At 37.2% G+C, this 18934-nt stretch overlaps 1 protein-coding gene across 1 annotated transcript in view; it reads right to left on the reverse strand.

The window, feature by feature from the left end:
• NUP214 (nucleoporin 214) overlaps positions 1 to 18934 on the reverse strand; it is a 102601-nt gene that overhangs the window by 60359 nt on the left and 23308 nt on the right. Inside the window, 6 exon segments of the mRNA XM_020973511.2 lie at positions 3496 to 3579; positions 3687 to 3772; positions 8440 to 8622; positions 9135 to 9238; positions 18275 to 18433; positions 18772 to 18921. Coding sequence (XP_020829170.1) covers positions 3496 to 3579; positions 3687 to 3772; positions 8440 to 8622; positions 9135 to 9238; positions 18275 to 18433; positions 18772 to 18921 — 766 coding nt within the window.

The raw sequence follows: 18934 nt of genomic DNA on the forward strand, positions 1-18934 counted from the left end.
AAGGTTAAATTTTTTTCTTACTTTGTTTATATCCCCAGCATTTAGAACAGTGCCTGACAGGTGCTTAAATACTTGCTGACTTTCACTCATTTTGGAGGTTCTGCAGTGTTCTAGGGTTTAATGCCATTAAAACATTATCTTCCCAAACAAGAATATCTGGAAGTGCTCACCATCTATGGGGAATCCCTTTCAATTTGTATTCTGACCCAGACAGTCTCTATGAGAGTGGCAGACTATTTTAGCAAGTATACTTCCTCCTATTTTATTTTTTATATTAAGAAGATTAAATAATCTATTGTTTCATTTTTAAAGGAATCTTGTACGATTCTGATAGACACATGTGAGTTAAATGAGAGCAGGGACTGTCTTTTGCTCCTTTGGTATCCAGGCACAGTGCCTAGTACATGGTGGATGCTTAATGTTTATTGAGTGATTGAGGAAGACAGCCTTTAGGGCAGAATTTTGCTCTATTAAATAAAATTATTTTTTATAGTCGACAAACATTAAATACAATGGAGCCTTATATTCTCTCTCCCTTTTAGTCAACTGTATAACAGGAAGTCTTGTCAAAGTCTGCCTGTTCCTTTCCACACCTCCATCAAGGATGTAGCCAATATTTGTGTAGATTATTCCTATAAAGATTTTGTAGAGATGGGAAAGCAGGAAAACGGGTTGGTAATTACTGTTATTTCCTCAAGTGACTTTTTTCTAGTAATAAGTTCTATGTTTTTTTTCCAAGTACTTAATATCTTCTTCGCTCTAACATATCTTGGGAGGGGGCAGCTAGGTGGCACAGTGGATAGAGCACCCACCTTGGAGTCAGGAGGACCTGAGTTCAAATCCGGTCTCAGACACATAACACTCATTAGCTGTGTGACCCTGGGCAAGTCACTTAACCCTGCTGCCTAGCAAAAAACAAAAAAACCCAAAAAACCAAAACAACATATCTTGGGAACTGATCCCTCAACACCAGCAAAATTAGCTGCCTTAAGCACAAACCTCCTCTGTGTATATTTGGTCTAGTCTAGCTGCTTTCCCCATGTTTTCCTTAATGCCAGTTCTACTTCCTTATGTAGCACAATGAGGGGTTATGACATTTGAGTCAAAAAGTGGTAGTTTCACTGTCAATGATGAAGAAAAGAGTTTATTGTTATTATCAAAGATCTTTTCTATTTTTTTAACCTTTTCTATTATCATCCTTATCATTTCAGCACTAAAGGTTCTCAAGGTTGATTTGAATTAATTGCATTAAACTTTCTATAAACTTGTGTTTTCTTGTATTTTCTTGCTGTTTTATTAGAGTTATACTGTTTATTACCTTCCATCCATCTCCTCCATGAAAATTTGCAATGGGGTTTATATTCCAAACTGGTGTTACTATTCACTGCCATATCTCCATTTGGGTAAGGAGATCAAGTGTTTGCTGGCTAAGGTGGTTTCTAGGTTCTTTAGGTCTCTCTCTTATGAAGGTTAATTTTTCATGGCTGGTTTCCTCAGGAACTGGTGATAGTCCATCTATGTTGATACAGATATCTTTTATCCATTTTTCTACGTCAGTAGAATGTTTAAATAGGTTAGGCTAGAGCTGCCTCAATTGCAGGCCACTCTTTGTCACATTTTACTCTTTCTTCTATTTTGGTATTAATTCTGATCTTTCCTTTAGCATGTCATTGACTGATTTCAAAATCATTTCCATGCTGATAACCAGTTATTTCCCATTTGTCAGAATATAGTCTATTTCATTTTTGGAAAGGTTATTTGGTGCTTGTCATGTCTAACACCTCCTGACTCTCTTCCTGAAAGACTATATAAGTTCTAGGTAAGAGGAGACTAGTCTGCAAGTCTTTGACCTCTCATTTTTTACTTCTGAATCATGTTTTGTAACATTTTTTAAACTCTTTTTCTCTTTGTTCACCTTTGCAATGAAGTCAGAGGGTATTAAACTCTATTGATTTAACGTAGAATGTTTTGTCCATCTCCTCATTCTTTATAAATGATGCTTATGCATAGGCTCTAATTGTCTTTAAAGTGGCCTTTTTGCAATGCTTATCCTGAGTACTGCAATCTGAAATGACCAAATGTCCCATGAAATAGTTCATGTTGTCTGTGGGTGCACAATAAAACCAACTCTACCAACTCTTTCATTTGTCATTTGTCGCTCAGAGATGAACCTGTGAACCATCCTTCCTTTTAGTTGTGATTTCCTTTTGTCTTCTAGTTTCATTATGTGGAGAATGTCAAGATTGACAGGATTCAATTCGTCTAGTAGTACATCCACTCAGTCCTTGGATAAGGATCCAGTACCATTTAGAATATCAACAGCTAAGACCATGTTTATAGACAGTTTAAAGTAAGGATTCTGAATTTGTGATCTATGAAGTCATTTTTTAAAAAGATTTTGATAATATAATTAGTTTCCTTTGTAATCTCATATATTTTGTTTTATGCATTTAAAAACATTATTTAGAGAAGGGGTCAGTCCACAGGTGTTACCAGACTACCAAAGAGATCCATCACACACAAAAGATTAAGAGCACCTGGTTTTAAGTATCTGATTCTTAGCACCCCCTGCTGTCTTCTTCAACACTGCCATACTGCTACAAAAATGGAAGAGGACTGCATGACTGAAAGCTAGTTTATACTTTTCTTTCCATCACAGATTGCCATTACAATAGAATTTGTAGCCATGTGGCCCAGACTACTGGTGATGGGCATCTATCTCCTCACTTAGGTAGGCTGGTACCTACACATGGAAAACAGTATGCTGCTAGGGCAGTACTAAATGCCAGTTCTTACTAAAACTATAAATGGACATTTAACACTTACATGACAATTCAAATAACTATGCTCTATGATGTCAAAAAACAAGGAAGGAAATCTCAAGGCACGCTAACTTTTTATGGAGAGTAATTACATGGTTGTTGAGCTGGATTACTACTAGAAAAAAAAAATTAACTCAGTACAGTAAAATCAAATTTAGAAAATCAAGACTAGCTTCTCTTTAGTTTTCTTCAATTACTGAATAACACTTGGAAGTATAAACAAGAGTTCTGACTAGAAATAAGACTGTCAAAGAAAAATGTAGATTTTAATTTTAGGTCTGGAATCAAGTTGTACATCTACATAGAAATCAAAGTGGAAATGTTAAATTATCCAGATAATTCAAAGGCAGGAAGAGTTTTTATTCAATTGTCTGCATTTTTTAGGTAAATATTTCTTCAGACTGAATTCTCAGTGGCTATCATTCAGGGTATATAAAGTCTGTTCCTTACTTTGTCTCAGATCCAGACAGACAAGTAAATTCTGTGCTATACACCCATCCCCTCCCCCAACAGAGTCTCGACACAAACATCTTCTTCCTGGCCAAAACATTCTTCCCATCCCCTACATAGAGAAATTCAAAGGACATTCACTAAGGTCTATGTTTAAGGCCCTACTCTAAATCTATGCTATTTTACAGCTCTGTTTTTCAGATTTATGTAAAGTTTTGTCTACCTGGTGCAGTGGATCTTATTGGTGGAGTCTTCCTTTTGGCCAAAAAATTCCTCAGCTGTGCCTGTTTCACAGGGGACAGTTTAGCTGCAAGAAATCATATAAACCTATAAATGCTCAAGAGTCAGTTCAAAAAATATATGCAGAACACAAAACAGAATTAGAAGAAAAAGTCAAAAGAGGAATTATCTCACCTGGTATTTTGGGTAGTGGCTTGGTGTGAGATTCAATGGTGGTTTTCATTAAAGCATTGCGCAGGCTTTCAAGGTCACTGTCAAAGCTGAAAAAAGGGAGACGACCATACAGAATTATACTATGCACTGAGAAGCCAATTCAGCTTAAAGCAGACACCTATTATGTGTCAGACACTGGGGATATAAAGACAAAAACAGTTATCTTCTCTCAAAGAATTTATGTAGAGGTGAGTGCAGGGGTTACAACATGTACAAAGAAAAGTAAACCCAAGATTCATACAAAATATCAAGTAACTGGGTTGGAGGGGAAAAGACTAATAACTATTAGGAGAATCAAGAAAGGTCTCGTATAGGAGGTAGCACCTGAGCTAAATCTTGAAAAGATCTAGGGGTACCAAGAAGTGGAGGTGAGGAACAAGAATGTTCTAGGCTTAGGAGACAGACTTTTCAAAGGCAGATGGGAGACAGAATGTGTATGGAAAGCAAAAGTTCAGATGGCCTGGAACTCAAAGTGCATGAGGGAGAGTAAGGACTGATCACCTAGAGAGAAGCTGCAGAGGCAGCTAGGTAGTGCAGTGAATAAAGCACCGGCCCTCAATTCAGGAGTACCTGAGTTCAAATCCGACCTCAGACACATAACACTTACTAGCTGTGTGACCCTGGGCAAGTCATTTAACCCCACTGCCTAGCTGGAAAAAAGAAAGAAAGAAAGAAAGAGGCTGCAGCCTGAATGTGAAAGGCTTTAAGTGCCAAATAAATGGGTTTAAATTTTATCCTAGAGGTAATAGAGAGCCACTAAACCTTCTTTATCCAAGGAGCATATTTTCCCATTAAGAAACTGAATGTGATATAAAGGGGACTAAAAGTATAGAATTATCACAGACCACTAGCCCAGCCACCTGCAACAGTGAAGCTAGAGGTGGAGCAGCAGAAGTACCATGAGCTCTCCTCTCCTCCACACTCAGCTTCTCTAAATAGCTCTAGAAAACACACCACTCCTAAGAGTGATAGGAAAATTCAAGGAAAAAAAAATCTTTTTTTCCCAGTCTAGACTGGCAATGGGAGACAGAGAGGTCTGTGTGGAACGGGGATGTAGGTTCTGGGATAGCAGCATGCTATGAAGCATTCCAGCTCAGGAAGAGGCTATGCAATAGGGCAGAAGGAGGTCCTAGATTCAGCAGAGAGAACCCTAACCTTGTGTAGGGTACAGAACAGGGGTCAGCTGGAAGCTCTCACTCACTACCCACTTCTGGGTCATATATCAAGGATGGACTAAGAAGACTTGCACCTAGGGATGGCATTCCAGTTTGAGAGGCAGTCATTGGCCCTACGCTACATAAAGAGTAAGAAGTAAATTTAGAAGCAAGCAGGAGCTATGTGGTTCTGACCCCAAGAGGAGAAAAGAGTCTCAGTTCTACATTCTTGCCCAGTCTGAAGTCTACAGAAGAATAACTAGGGCAGATATCCCAGCCCAAAGGGAAACCTACTCCTCTGTCACTCTGAACCAACAGAGCTTTCCAGCTAGATGCTTATGGTTGAATCCAGCAGCAATCTACTGGAATTCCAACTGAAGCAAGACCATAGGTTTATTGCTCAGATTCAAAATCCAGGCCAGGAAATTGTACAACGGAGGCTGCCAGGGCAGCAATCAGACTTTGGTCTGGATCAGAACACTGAAAGCACTGAAAACACAACACTCAATATCCCAAGAAAGCACCAGCAGGACCAGCAAAGACATTTCTTCCAGACGGGCAAAGAGCCCAGCCCTAACAACCCCTTCCATAGCCAGGAAATAGGCTGGAAGAATCGTGAAACAAAAAAAGAATCTCACCATAAAAAGCTATTATGATGACAAGAATACTCCAAAAACAAAGAAGAGAATGACTTCAAAATATCTACAAGTAAAGTTGAAAGGAAAACATGGCTTAGACACAAATTCAATTAGAATTCCTGGGAAAGAGTTTAAAACTTTTTCTAAATGAAATAAGAATGTTAGATGACACACAAAAACAAAAACCAAACCAAACCAAAACAAAACAAAACAAAAAAAAGGAAATGAAAAGGGAATTAACAGTGTGGCACAAGAGGTAAAAAACCCTGCCTAAGCAACAAACTACCTGACAAAATAAAAGCTAATGATGCTATTAAACAATAAGAAATATTAAAATGACAAAAACAAAAAACACTCAACACACACACACACACACACACACACACACACACACACACACAGAGAGTCTAACTCAGAAAACAGATCAAGGAGAATTTAAGAATCATTGGAATATCTGAAAGTCATGACAAACTGCCCCCCCCAGCCAAAAAGAGGCTAGATATCGCATTCCGTGAAATCTTAAGAAAATTGCCTACATCTCTTAGAACTAGAGGGCAAAGTAGAAAAAGAAAGAATCCTCCAAATGAAAACTCTCAGGAGAATTATAGCTAAAATCCAGAGCTTCTATATCAATGAAAAAAATACTGCAATAGCCAGAAAGAATTCAAGTACTCAGGAGCCACAGTCAGAATCACACATGATTTAGTGGCTGATGTTATAAAAAAGCCAAGAGCTTGTAATATAATATTCCAAAAGACAAAGCACAGAGGATTATAATCCAGAATAAATTATCCAGCAAAACTCCATCTAATCTGATGGGGGAAAAAATGCACCTTTAATGAAATAGAGGAAACCCAACCATTCCTGATGAAAAATCTGAGCTACAAAGAAAATCTGAGTGCAAATAAGGACTCAAGTGAAACATAAAAAGGTAAACATGAATAACTAAACAAGGATAAACTGTTTACATTCTAACATGGCCAGACAATACCTAAGTCCCCTCTGAACCCTATCAACATCAGGGGTCACAGAGGGAGTCTAATTAGACAGAAAGCCTGGGAGTGGTTATATGAGACCTCGATGATATTAAAAAAGAATGGAAAGAAGTGGGAAGAGGGAAGGAGAGGAAGGTTAGAGAAAATCGGCTTACTTCAATAGATTACAAGAAGTTTATATAAACAAGGAAGAAGGTATAGGAGGAGAGGCTGATATCTGAACCTCACCCTCATCTGAACTAGTCAAAGGAGGGAAGAATACACACACACACACTTGGGTAAAGAAATACATTTTACTCAACAAGGCAACAGCAGGGAAAGGGAAGAAAGAAGAAACAGAAAAGACGTTAGATAAAAGGAGTCAGTCCTGTGTAAAACAAACTCTAACTAAGGATGTCCAAAAAAATTTATATTTTTGCAGTGACAAAGAACTGGAAATTGAGGGAGTGCCTATCAATTAAGGATTGTCTAAACAAGTCATGATATATAAACATGATTTCAGAGAAACCTGGGAAGACTAGCATAGACTAATGCAGAGTAAAGTGGGCAGAACCAGAACAATTTACAAAATGACAATACTATAAAGACAAATAACTTTGAAAAACTTCAGAACTCTGATCAACGTAATGATCAATCATGATTCCAAAGGATTCATGATGAAACTTACCATCGACATCTGGATAAGAGGTAAGATAAGGATTCAGAGCATAGAATGAAATATTTCTTTGTTAAAGGAATTTGTTTTGCTTGATTATTCATATCTATAACAGGGATTTATATTTTCTTCTTATTTGGGAGTTGGGGGGGGAGGGAAAGTTGGCAGAATTTTGTTAACTGAAAAAAATTTCAAATAAGGAGTAACTGGTTATACTAAAACAAACAAACAAACAAAAACAAGCAGGGAAGCACACAAAATTCTAAGTTAGTGGTTTCCAATCTGTGGGTTCAGAACCTTGGGTTGCATATATGTGTGTGGGAGAGGGGCATTCCAAGGGCCCCAGGAATCCATATTCATATGAATTCATACAAATAAACAAAAATATTATTTGCCACATACAAATATTATTATTTTCTAAGTGTATAATAGATGGGACAAGGTGGTACAGTGGGTAGAGAACCAAATCTGGAATCAGGAAGACTTGAATTCAAATCTAGCATCAGATACCTATTAGCTGTGTGACCCTGAGCAAGTCATTTAATCTCTATTTGTCTCAATTTTCTCATCTGTAAAATGGGGATAATAACAGCACCTACCTCTCAAGGTTGTTGTGCAGATCAAATGAGATAATAATTGTAAAGCGCTTAGCACAGTATCTGGCACACAGTAAGCACTATATAAATGTTAGTTATTATTAATGTTAGCTATTAGACACTGTTACGATGAAATACAAATCAATTTAAAAGCATTACTGAATTCACAGTGGCTTTTTGTAATCACCTTATTTCATAATCAATAGATACTAATATTATGACTACTATCAAGTGGGATGGGGAAGGTGATCCACAAAATTTTTTTTTAATTTAAAAGAAACTTACTGGGAACGATTCAAAACTACTATTCTGAGTTAAGAATGGTATACTGAATGAATGAAAATAAATCATTACAACAAATTCATCTATCAGATAAAAAACCTCCACTTAATTCTTTAAATCTGGTTCAAAAAAAGAATCAAAAGGTACTATTTAAAAGGGTTCAGATGGTATTTCTATAAAGCAAGAGATAATTCCATTCCATAATCGTGTTCATTTAAATTGCAGATTACAGAACAAATAAATGCCATACAGAACATGTAGGCTGAAGCCTTTGATAAAATAGCTACTGAGGAAGTATCCTTTTCCTGTTAGCTTTCTGTCTCATATACTCCTTCAGTACATAATTCTGGAAAGAACAACCCCAAAGATCCATTCCACTCCATGCCCTCCATACCTCTGAGTGCTGCTCGGAGAAGGGCTCTCATTGGGTATGCTCCACTGAGAGGTTTGGTTATAAAGTCGGAGCTGCTGTAAACTGTCCACCAGGTGATTCAACCTCTTCCTCTGTTGGTTGATTATTTCCCGGTTATTGGCAAGAGTGTTAAATAGTGTCTCTCGCTCTGGAACAAGCAGGCGCCTGTTGACCATAATAAGAAACCTTTAAAATTTAAGGGATGACTGGATTACTCTATGATAACCATACACCAAATGATTTCATGTTGCACTGTATCTACTTTCTCTCCCACGCCTCCTAACTGCTCCCCCAAATCAATTATCCTCCAATAGACTAGAGCTGGCTAAGTGTCTCCCTAGATAACGGTGGGTCAGCTACTACTTCCCAGTCGAGTATTTTAGTAGGGCACTCTAAGGCCAAGGAAACATTTGGAGAAGGGATGAATAGAAGCACCATCTAGAATATCTGAAATATGCAGTAGAGGAGAGGGGCAGCTAGGTGGCACAGTGGATAGAGCACCGGCCCTGAAGTCAGGAGGACCTGAGTTCAAATCCAGCCTCAGACCAAACACTTGACACTTACTAGCTGTGTGACCCTGGGCAAGTCACTTAACCCCAAATTGATGTAGCAGAGCAGAGGGAGGGGGCCATCACTAACGGGAATAAAGAGTGGTTTGTTATCCCGTCAACACGCACTTTTGCTTCTTCTTCTCTTCCAGATGTCTGTCCCACTCCAGGTCTAGAACATCATTCACATCTTGGACAGCAAACTTAACATACTGATGAAGACGCCGAATTTCCTACCAAGAAAAAAATTCTTAAAACAAAGCCAAATGATTCATTTTTCAGCTTGAGGAACAACTCAAATTAAAGGCAATTGTAAAGAGGAACAGTAAAATACCTATAATATTTCCAAAAGACAAGAGCCTGAATGTGTTGTAGAGAGAAAAATCCAGAATCTCAAGAGATCTCAGAAGGTCTCTAATACAACCCATATTTGAACAAAAATCTTTTCAGTAGCCTCCTAACAAGTGGCCATCCAGCCTTCACTTGAAAGCCTCAGAGTATTTATTCCTCCTGAGTAAGCCCATCCCACCGGTGGATAGTTATTATTGAAAAGTTTTCCCTCACACTGAACTAAAATCTCCCTTTTTTGCAACTTCTACATTCAGAGACTGGAGGGCTGGGAATAGAATATTCTGTAAGGCAAAGGAGACAGGGTTACAACCACGAATCACCCACCCAGCAAAACTGAGTATAATCCTACAGGGGAAAAAATGGACATTCAGGAAAATAGAGGACTTTCAAGCATTCTTTTGGGGGGGGCAGTTGGGGTTAAGTGACTTGCCCAGGGTCACACAGCTAGTAAGTGTCAAGTGTTTGGTCTGACTCAAGCATTCTTGATGAAAAGATCAGAGCTGAATAGAAAATCTGACTTTCAGATACAAGACTCACGTGAAACATGAAGAGGTAAACAGGAAAGAGAAATCATAAGAGACTTATTAAGGTCAAACTGTTTACATTCTGCATGGAAAGACAACCCTGTCATGACTTAAGAGCTCTGTTTCTTTAAAGAGTAATACAGAAAGCTGAGGTTTAAACCTTCATATTGAAAATATTGAGTTATAGCCATTCAGTGACCTAATTAGCTACTAAACTGAAAACTCTCTGAGGGCAGGGACACTGTGTTCTTTCTCTCTGTTGCAAGCATCTGTGAATTTTGCAGAGTAAGTGCTTAATAAATATTTGATGAATGAATAAGGATGTTATACTACAGTCTAAACAAAGTCCTATATTTAAATGTCTTCTAACTTGGAACAGAAATATGCAGATATAAGTATTTAGAAACAAAAGGAAAGAACACCAAAGGTGAGCAAGTAGAAGAAAGTGAACAAGCACTGAGTTGATGATATGACAGGTTCCAAGAATAAAAAGACCCAAAAGACAAGAAAATGAAAAGCAGAAGGGAAGTATATATTAAAGAGCTATTCTACCTAGGACTGGCCATATGGAATAAATAAAGGGGTATGATTTAAGAGGTGACAGGAAGACCTCTTGTCAAAAACACTCACAGATGGTCTTCTGGTCCAAATGCCTGGCTGAATGAAAACCGGCTGCCCAGTTTCCCCTCACCTACTACAGGAAAACCTTGAAAGTCATGTTTGAAGGGGCAGCTAGGTGGCGCAATGGATAGAGCACCAGCCCTGGGGTCAGGAGGACCTGAGTTCAAATCTGCCCTCAGACCAAACACTTAACACTTACTAGCTGTGTGACCCTGGGCAAGTCACTTAACCCCAAATGCCTAAAAATTTAAAAAAAAAGACAAAAAAACCTCACATTAGACCAAATGATCAAAAAATCTAATAAGAAATGACAGTGAGTGATTTATTCTATCCCAGAACTGTACCAAACAACAATGATGACAATGACAACACATGGCCAGCAGCCTATGGGAAACAGGTAAGGGGGCTAGGCCAGCACTGATAAACAAGCCCACAGCCTCCCATGGCATCAGAGAGATGTGTAACCTGGAGGGCATTGTATTGGATGCAGCAAGAGTGGAAGGCTCCAAAAGAAAGCTCCAGGTAGTGGTAAACCCACAGCAGGGCATTTGGGTAGCAGCAACAATCAATGTGGCCACGGCAGGGAGCAGAGCAGCACATAGACTAGGACATCTGGGACTCAACATTCTGAATGACAGGCCATAGAGGAACCAGAAGATTTAGCATTCTGAACCTCAAAGATCAGGTTGGGGGAGCCCCCTAACTCCAAGAAGAGAAAGTCAGTATAGGAATCCAGTGGACCCAAAGTAAGACAAATCAGAGCCAATCACTCCACCAAAAATTGAGCCTGGCTCTAGCACAAAGCCCCAAATTATGAAAAAAGCTGAACAGATAAGCAAATCAAACACTAACTCATTTAAAAAAAAATATAGTGGATCTAGAGATGCTCAAAGATCTAGGATTAAAAGGAGAGAATGACTCTGTAACAACTACAATGGCTCAAAGGGGAAAAAATGAATTTTCCACAAAGACTACATAAATACTTAGAAGAAATGAAGCAAAAGATAAAAAAATGAAACAAAAACTGGAGGAAAGAAGTAGAAAGTGAATAAAATAGCTTAAGAAATGGTAAACTCTACTCAAGAAATTGACTCCTTGAAAATTAGAATAAACTAAACAGAAATCAATGACTCTCTGAGTCAGAAAGAAATACTAAAACAAAATCAAAAGACCGAAAAAAAATTTTAATGTAAGAGCTGACATTAAAACTAGCTAGTCTAGAAAACAGGTTAAAGGGGGATAATTTAAGAATCAGTGAACTCCCTGAAAATCATGTTTAAAAAAAAAATCCTAGATACTATATTTCAAGAAATCATACATGAAAACTAATTTATTAGAAGCAGAGGGCAAAATGAAGGCAGAAAAATCCGGCAATCAGCTCCTCAATAAACCCCCCCAAATGCAAAAGTCCTAGGAATGTGGAACCAAAATCTAGAATTCTCACATGAAAGAAGATATTATGCAAGGATAAAGAAAAAAGCAGTTCACGTTCACCAAAAAGCCAGAGTCAGGATCACATAAGATTTGGTGGCTTCTATTACAAGCAAGAGGGATCTTAGAATACAATATTCCAAAAATAAAAGATACAGGCTTACAACCAAGAATAACTAACCCTACAAGCTGAGGGAGGAAAATGGACCTTTAAAGATATAAAGGACCTTCAATGATTTCTGTTGTAAAGGCCAAACACAAGAGGCAAGAGAAATCTAGAAAGACAAATTTTTTTGAGCAACTGAAAGGGTTTATATGATGATGTAGTACTAAAATCCTAATAGGAGGGGAAAAAAAGTGTCCTTTTAGAAGCTTCAAAGGGTATTGAGGAAGTTTAAGAAAAACAGGCCCTGGGGAGGACTAATTCCATTTTGAGTGTTTTAAGTGAGAAAAGAGAATATAAGGAATACATAGGATAGAAAAGAGGAAAAGAAAGTGGAACCTGCTATTTCTCATAACTGGGGTAGGTGAGAAGAAGAGTACAGGGTAAGGGTGAGTAGGTATCAGATGAACCTCACTCTTATCCTAACCAAACAACAGTGGGTTGAACACACACATACACAAACAAAATTTCAGTGTAGAAATACATCAAATTCAACATGGAAAAAAAACATGGATAGAAAGGGGTTAAGATTAAGAAGGATAATATTGGGGGAGGGAACAGCTGTAAGCAAAAGAATTATTCTGATCTGAAGGGAGGAATAAAATATTAAAAAAAAAACTACAATCTAAGCAGTTGCTTTAAATTGCCTCCAGCACAACTGGGAAATCGCTTAATAAATAACAGTACATTAATTTAATGTGATATGATTTTGCCATAAGAAATGACAAAAGAGACAACTGCAGAGAATCTTTGAAAGTGATGGAGAATGAAAGATAACAGAACAGAAGAACAATTTCTACAAAGACAACATTAAAAAATTTTTTGAAAGACTTAAAAACTTCAATCAATGCAATGTCTAACCATGTTTCCAGAGGACCAATGATGAGAGATGTTACTCACCTGGCAATGACAGAGAAGCAATGGACACAAAATACAGAAAGAGACAAACATTTCCGACATAGACACTGTGCGAATTAATTTTGTTTATCTAGGCTTACTTAGTACGAAGGGTTTTTTTCTTTTGAGTTTTAAAAAATTGAGGGAAAAGGAGATGTTAGTAATAGTGACTCCTCACAATTTTCAGAAGATGAAATCTAATCAATCAATAGTTATATGAAAAAATGCTCTATGGGGCAGCTAGGTGGCAGAGTGGACAGAGCTTCAGCCTTGGAGTCCGAAGGACCTGAGTTCAAATCTGGCCTCAGACACTTGACACTTACTAGCTGTGTGATCCTGGGCAAGTCACTTAACCTCAGCTGCCTCACCAAAAAGAAAAGAAAAGGAAAAAAACCCCTGCAAATTACCAGACAATTAGAAAAATGCAAATTTAAAAAAATTTCAAGATATCCTCTTATACCTATGAGACTAGCTAACATGACAGAAAAGGAAAATGACAAATGCTCTAGGGGATGCAGAAAAATATGGACACTAATGCGCTGCTGGTGGAACTGTGAACTGGTCCAACTATTATGGAGAACAATCTGGAACTAGGCCCAAAGTGCTATATAATTGTGTATAGCCTTTGACCCAGCAACACCAATACTAAGTCTATATCCCAAAGGGATCAAAGAAAAACAAGACACACCTATTTGTATAAAAATATTCATAGCAGCTCTTTCTGTGGTGGCAAAGAATTGGAAATGGAGGGGATGATCAATTGGGAATGGCTGAACAAGTTGTGGTATATCAATGTAATGGAATACTATTATGTTATAAGAAATAATGAGGGGGATGGTTCTGTGAAAATCTATATGAACTGATGCAAAGTGAAGTGAGTAGACCGAGGAAAACATTGTATACAGTAACAACAATATCATAACAATAATCAAATGTGAAAGATTTAGGTAATTTGATCAAGACAATAATCCATCACAATTCCAAACGATTCATTGATGAAAAATGTTATCTACCTCCAGACAGAAAACTGATGAACTCTGAGTACAGACTGAAGCATATTTTTTTTTACTTTATTTTTCTTGGGTTTAGATTTTGGGTTTTTTTGGCAATATGGCTAATGTGGAAATGTTTTGCATGACTTCATATGTATCCTGGGTATTGTATTTCTTGCCTACTCAATGTGTGAGGGAGGGAAAGAATTTGGAACTGAAAATAAAATAAAATTTAAACTAAAAAAAAGTGATGTCCTCTCCCCCCACCCCCACCACTAAAAAAAAAGCCACTGAAACATTTCTTTTAATTGCAAAAAAGAGAACATAAGGAAGTTCAGAAGGATGCAATTCAAGTGGGGCAGTTTTGAAAGCAATGTATGGAATTTATACACACACATATACATACATATACATGTATATACACACACATATTTTAAAGCAAGTATTATGAAATAGAAATTCACAGTTTCAAAAAGAATTCTGGTTTTACGTTTAAGTTCAAAATAATATATATGTACATATATTTTTTAAACAGGGAACAAATAGGGATGGAGGATTAAGAGGGAGAATAATATTGGGGAGGTAAGAGTCACAAGCAAAACATCTTCTTGATCCTGAAATGAGAATTAAAAGGAAAAAAGAACTAGAATCTAGGAGGGTGCTCATCAAATGAGGAGTGTCTGAGCAAACCATGGTACATAAATGTAATAGAATAACACTGTAATACTGTACCCTAAGAAATGACAAAAGATGACTGTAGAGGATCCTGGGTAGTATGATGCAGAGTAAAGGGAGCAGAAGCAGAACAATCTACACAAGGACAACACTGTAAATAAAAACAACTTCCAAAGACTCGTGAATGCTCATCAGTGCAAGAACTAATAGCGTCTCCAGAGGACCCATGACGAAACATGTTACTTTTCCGGACAAAGCTGATGACTCAGGGTACAGAAAAAGACATGTTTTGGCACATGGACATTGTGTAGATTCCTTCTGCCTGAACATGCTTCTTTGAGAATTTAAGAATTTAACATCCCTTAATCTCAGTTTTTCATTTGGGGAGGAAAAGGTCTATCAATACTGATATTTTTAAAAAGGGGGCCACTGAAACATTTTTTTAATGTACAGAAAGGAAAGAAGTTCAGAAAATCAGGACAGTTTTGAAAGTGATGTTTGGAATTCATTACATACATTGAAAAAAGTGGTATCAATCATGGAAGATTCATGATTTCATATACAATCTGCTTTTTGTTCCCTTCCATTAATATGCAAATGGGTTTTTTTTGGTATTTAAAATCAAAATCAAAAATAAAACTTGGACAAAAGAAACCCACTCACACCACAACCTAAAATTCTTCACTTTCCAGTATTATGCTACATGATATTCCCCTAATAGAAATTCAATTCTGTGGATTATGTGGTGGTCTCTAAAATTCTAATACTTCCAGAAAGAGTAACACATTGAAAAAACTTAGAGTAAATGTATTTAATCACATTGCTTTTGTCATTAGGTGTCTGTCTGCTTTGCTATCATGGGTTTCTGCTCAGCTCTCCTTTTCCAGTTTCTATAAAGTGTTATCAACAATTTGGGAATTTTCCATCACATGCTGGCACTTGGACAGAACAGTCATTTAGTTTTATGCATTGCTACTCATGAAATTAATGGCAATGTGGTGAGCCATTATAAACCATCAAATTACCGGGTCAAGCATTAAGTAAAAAAAAAATCTAAATGTTCATTACAAAAACAAAAAAAAAGCAAAGCTGAAACGACCTTGCAGATTTTTGGAACCTACTAGTCAGGCTGAAAAATGTTTGTCATTTCCATTAGCTTCTGTTAAAGTCATATCTTTATTTATGGAAACGCAACTTCAGTAGACTAACAAAATATAAATAGTAGCATTGTGGGTTAAACTTATGCTCATTTCCCTACTATTTTTCTTCTCTGCTTGGTCTTCTGTTAAACTGGTAGGTCTATACAAAATGAGCCATAAAAGTTCTAACCTAAAAACTGGAGCCTTAAGCTAAAACTGCATATAGACTGAAGGACAAAAGAGATGCTCGTACACTGAGGAAAAATTACTCTCTATCTATTCAAGTCTTGTGTTTTGTTTCAATCTGTCTGAAAAATTGTTATGATGTGCTTAAATTTTTAACTGAAAAAGTTACATAGTCATTTTAAAAGAAGCCACACAAGGTTTAGTAAGTATTTAAGCACAAGCACGACATACGAATTTCAAGAAAATACGCAGGGGAAGGGTGGAGACTTTTTCTTTTGAGAAAGAGTAATTATTCCCTTTTGATTGGGAAACCAATAATTAGAGGAAATGCTGCATAACCTTCTCTACATGACCTCACAGTAAAGGAAACAGAAACTGACAACAACAAAGTCAGATGGAATTCACTTGGGCCTTTCCTCTGATAAATAATAAGGAGATAACTGCTCTCTTGCTTAAGGGAGTTAAAACCCATATTAGAAAAGCCTGAAAATGTACTAAATAATAATAACTCGGATCCATAGCGCTTTATTGTTTATAAGCACTTTGCACACAGCAATTCACATCTCATTGCCTTTTTAGAGATGCAGAAACTGTTACCCAAAGAAGCAACATACACAGTAACAGTAACACTATGCAATGACCAACTATGATTGACTTAACTCTTCTCAGCAGTACAATGATCCAAGACAATTCCAAAAGACTCACAATGGAAAATGCTGTCCATGTCCAGAGAAAGAACTATGGAGTCTGAATGCAGATCAAAGCATGTTATTTTCACTTTTTTTGTTTTTTGTGGCTTTTCCCTCTTGTTTTGTTCCTTCTTTCTCAACATGACTAAGGTGGAAATATGTTTCCATAATTGCACATGTATAAACCTATATTAGATTGCTTGCCATCTCAGGGAGGAGGAGGGAGGGAGAAAAATTTGGAACTCAAAATCTTATAAAAATGAATGTTAAAAACCATCTTTACATGTAATTGAAAAAAATGCTATTTACAAAAAAAAAAGACTAGAAAGGTGAGAAGGCAGGTTATCTTTCATTTGATTTTAAAAAAAATATCACTTCACTGGTGTCTCACCAAAAAAAAAAAGGGGGCGTATACCATCTTTTTCTCTAACAAGAGGTTACTTTTCATTTCCTCAAAGGAAAAGATGACGAGAGATGGTGCTGACAGTAAAAGTTCTGAATTGGGGGGGGGTAGTGGGGGGAGGATTGCCCCTGCTCTAAACCCTGACAAACTTGCAGGAAAGTAGACACAAGCCAAGCAGCAACCAGACTGAAGAGCTAACAAAAGATACTAGTCCACTGACTAAGAATCTTAGCCCTAGAGATGTAACGAAAGAAGAATTCTATACTCACACCAGAGGAGAAAAGCTCAGATTAAGCAGTGATGGATAACAGTTAAGAGTAGCTCCTTATTCCATTAAATCTAAATCTAAAACATATCCTTTCCAATACTGTATTATTTCAATTAACTCTCTGAACAAAGAGTTCAAAAACATTTGTCAAGTGACTGGATATATAGTGATATATATGATATGATAAATAGCACTGGCACTTTTAGTCAGGAACAGTGCATTCTTATTCTGCCTCACACACTTACTAGCTCTGAGACCTTGGGCGAATCACTTAACCTCTTTGGGCCTGCTTCCTCATCTACAATATGAAGGAGTTAGATTCAATGGTCTCTAAGGTGTCTTACAGTTCTAAATCTATGATCCCTTGATCTCATGACTACTGAGTGCAATGGCCTGTGTTAGGCACTGAGAGTCTGACAAATTTGAAATTAGGAAGAATCACTGCATCCATGAAATTTATAGTGTACCGAGAGGACAGATATATACAAAATTATAAGTCATTTTTTTTAAAACTAGAAAACGTGTAACTGAATGGGAAAGCACACCTCTCTGATTCAGATAAGTAAGCAGGGGTTTGGATCAGGAGGTCATAACCAACACAACCCATCTGCTTGATGGTATGTATACTAATGGCCAGTTGAGGAGGGGGAGAAAATAAATAGTCTCCAGAGTGTTGCTCTCAGCAGAGCACAGTTAGAATTATTGTGATAAATTTATAAATTATATATTTTTTAAAAATCCAAGTTCTATGTAATAAAGATCCAAATTATCTGTTTTTTCTGTTCTTTACATAAAGAAACGTCCCTATTTGCTGATGTTTATCAAGTCCACGTAATAACTTTTCAAGAAGAATGCTAGTCTTTATCTGTAGGAATGGCAAACAGCACATGAGAACAACTGAGAAGGCCCACTTCTCCAAGCATTTCCTACCTGAAGCTGGGCTTCACTCTTAGGATCCAGTGGTCTCTTATAGAGTAAATGAAGATATCCAGAGTCATGATTTCTTTCATTCTGTTCTCTTGCCTCTTCAACCCCTGCAAAACCCTCTAGTAAGGTGGTCTTCAGGGTGCTAATATCTCCATGAAGAGACTAAAAGAATCAAAGGAATATATTGATGAAGAAAAATGTTTTCAAGATTAAAAAAAATCTTTTTTTGGAACGAGCAGAGTAATGTTGACAAAAAGATTAACTGGGTTATTAAATTATTTGGTAAAAATACAGGAAAATTGGGGAGAAGCGAGAGGGTCATTTGAAAAGTAATGAATTTTAAACCGAAAGACTGAAACTGGTGATCCAAATCAAAAGGGAAGGAGTCAAATGTATATGCAGCGTAGGAGACAATGACAGTTTACCTCACCTCTGAAGAGGTGAAGCATTAATGCCCAACAAGCTAGTTCAACATAGGGAAAAGATAAACAGATACATACCTCTGTTGTTTCTTTAATCTCCAGGAGAAAGGTGTGTAACTCCTCGGACTCTGTCCGCAGCATCTTCATCTCCTCAGCGGTGCCAACTTGGAAACAGGCTTTGGAAGTTCGGGCTTTTAGCTCTTCCATCTCCTTTTGGAAGTGTGCAATCTACATGATCATG

This window comes from Phascolarctos cinereus, unplaced genomic scaffold (genome assembly GCF_003287225.1).
Source record: "Phascolarctos cinereus isolate Bilbo 61053 unplaced genomic scaffold, phaCin_HiC Scaffold_2;HRSCAF=192, whole genome shotgun sequence".
NCBI lineage: Eukaryota > Metazoa > Chordata > Mammalia > Diprotodontia > Phascolarctidae > Phascolarctos > Phascolarctos cinereus.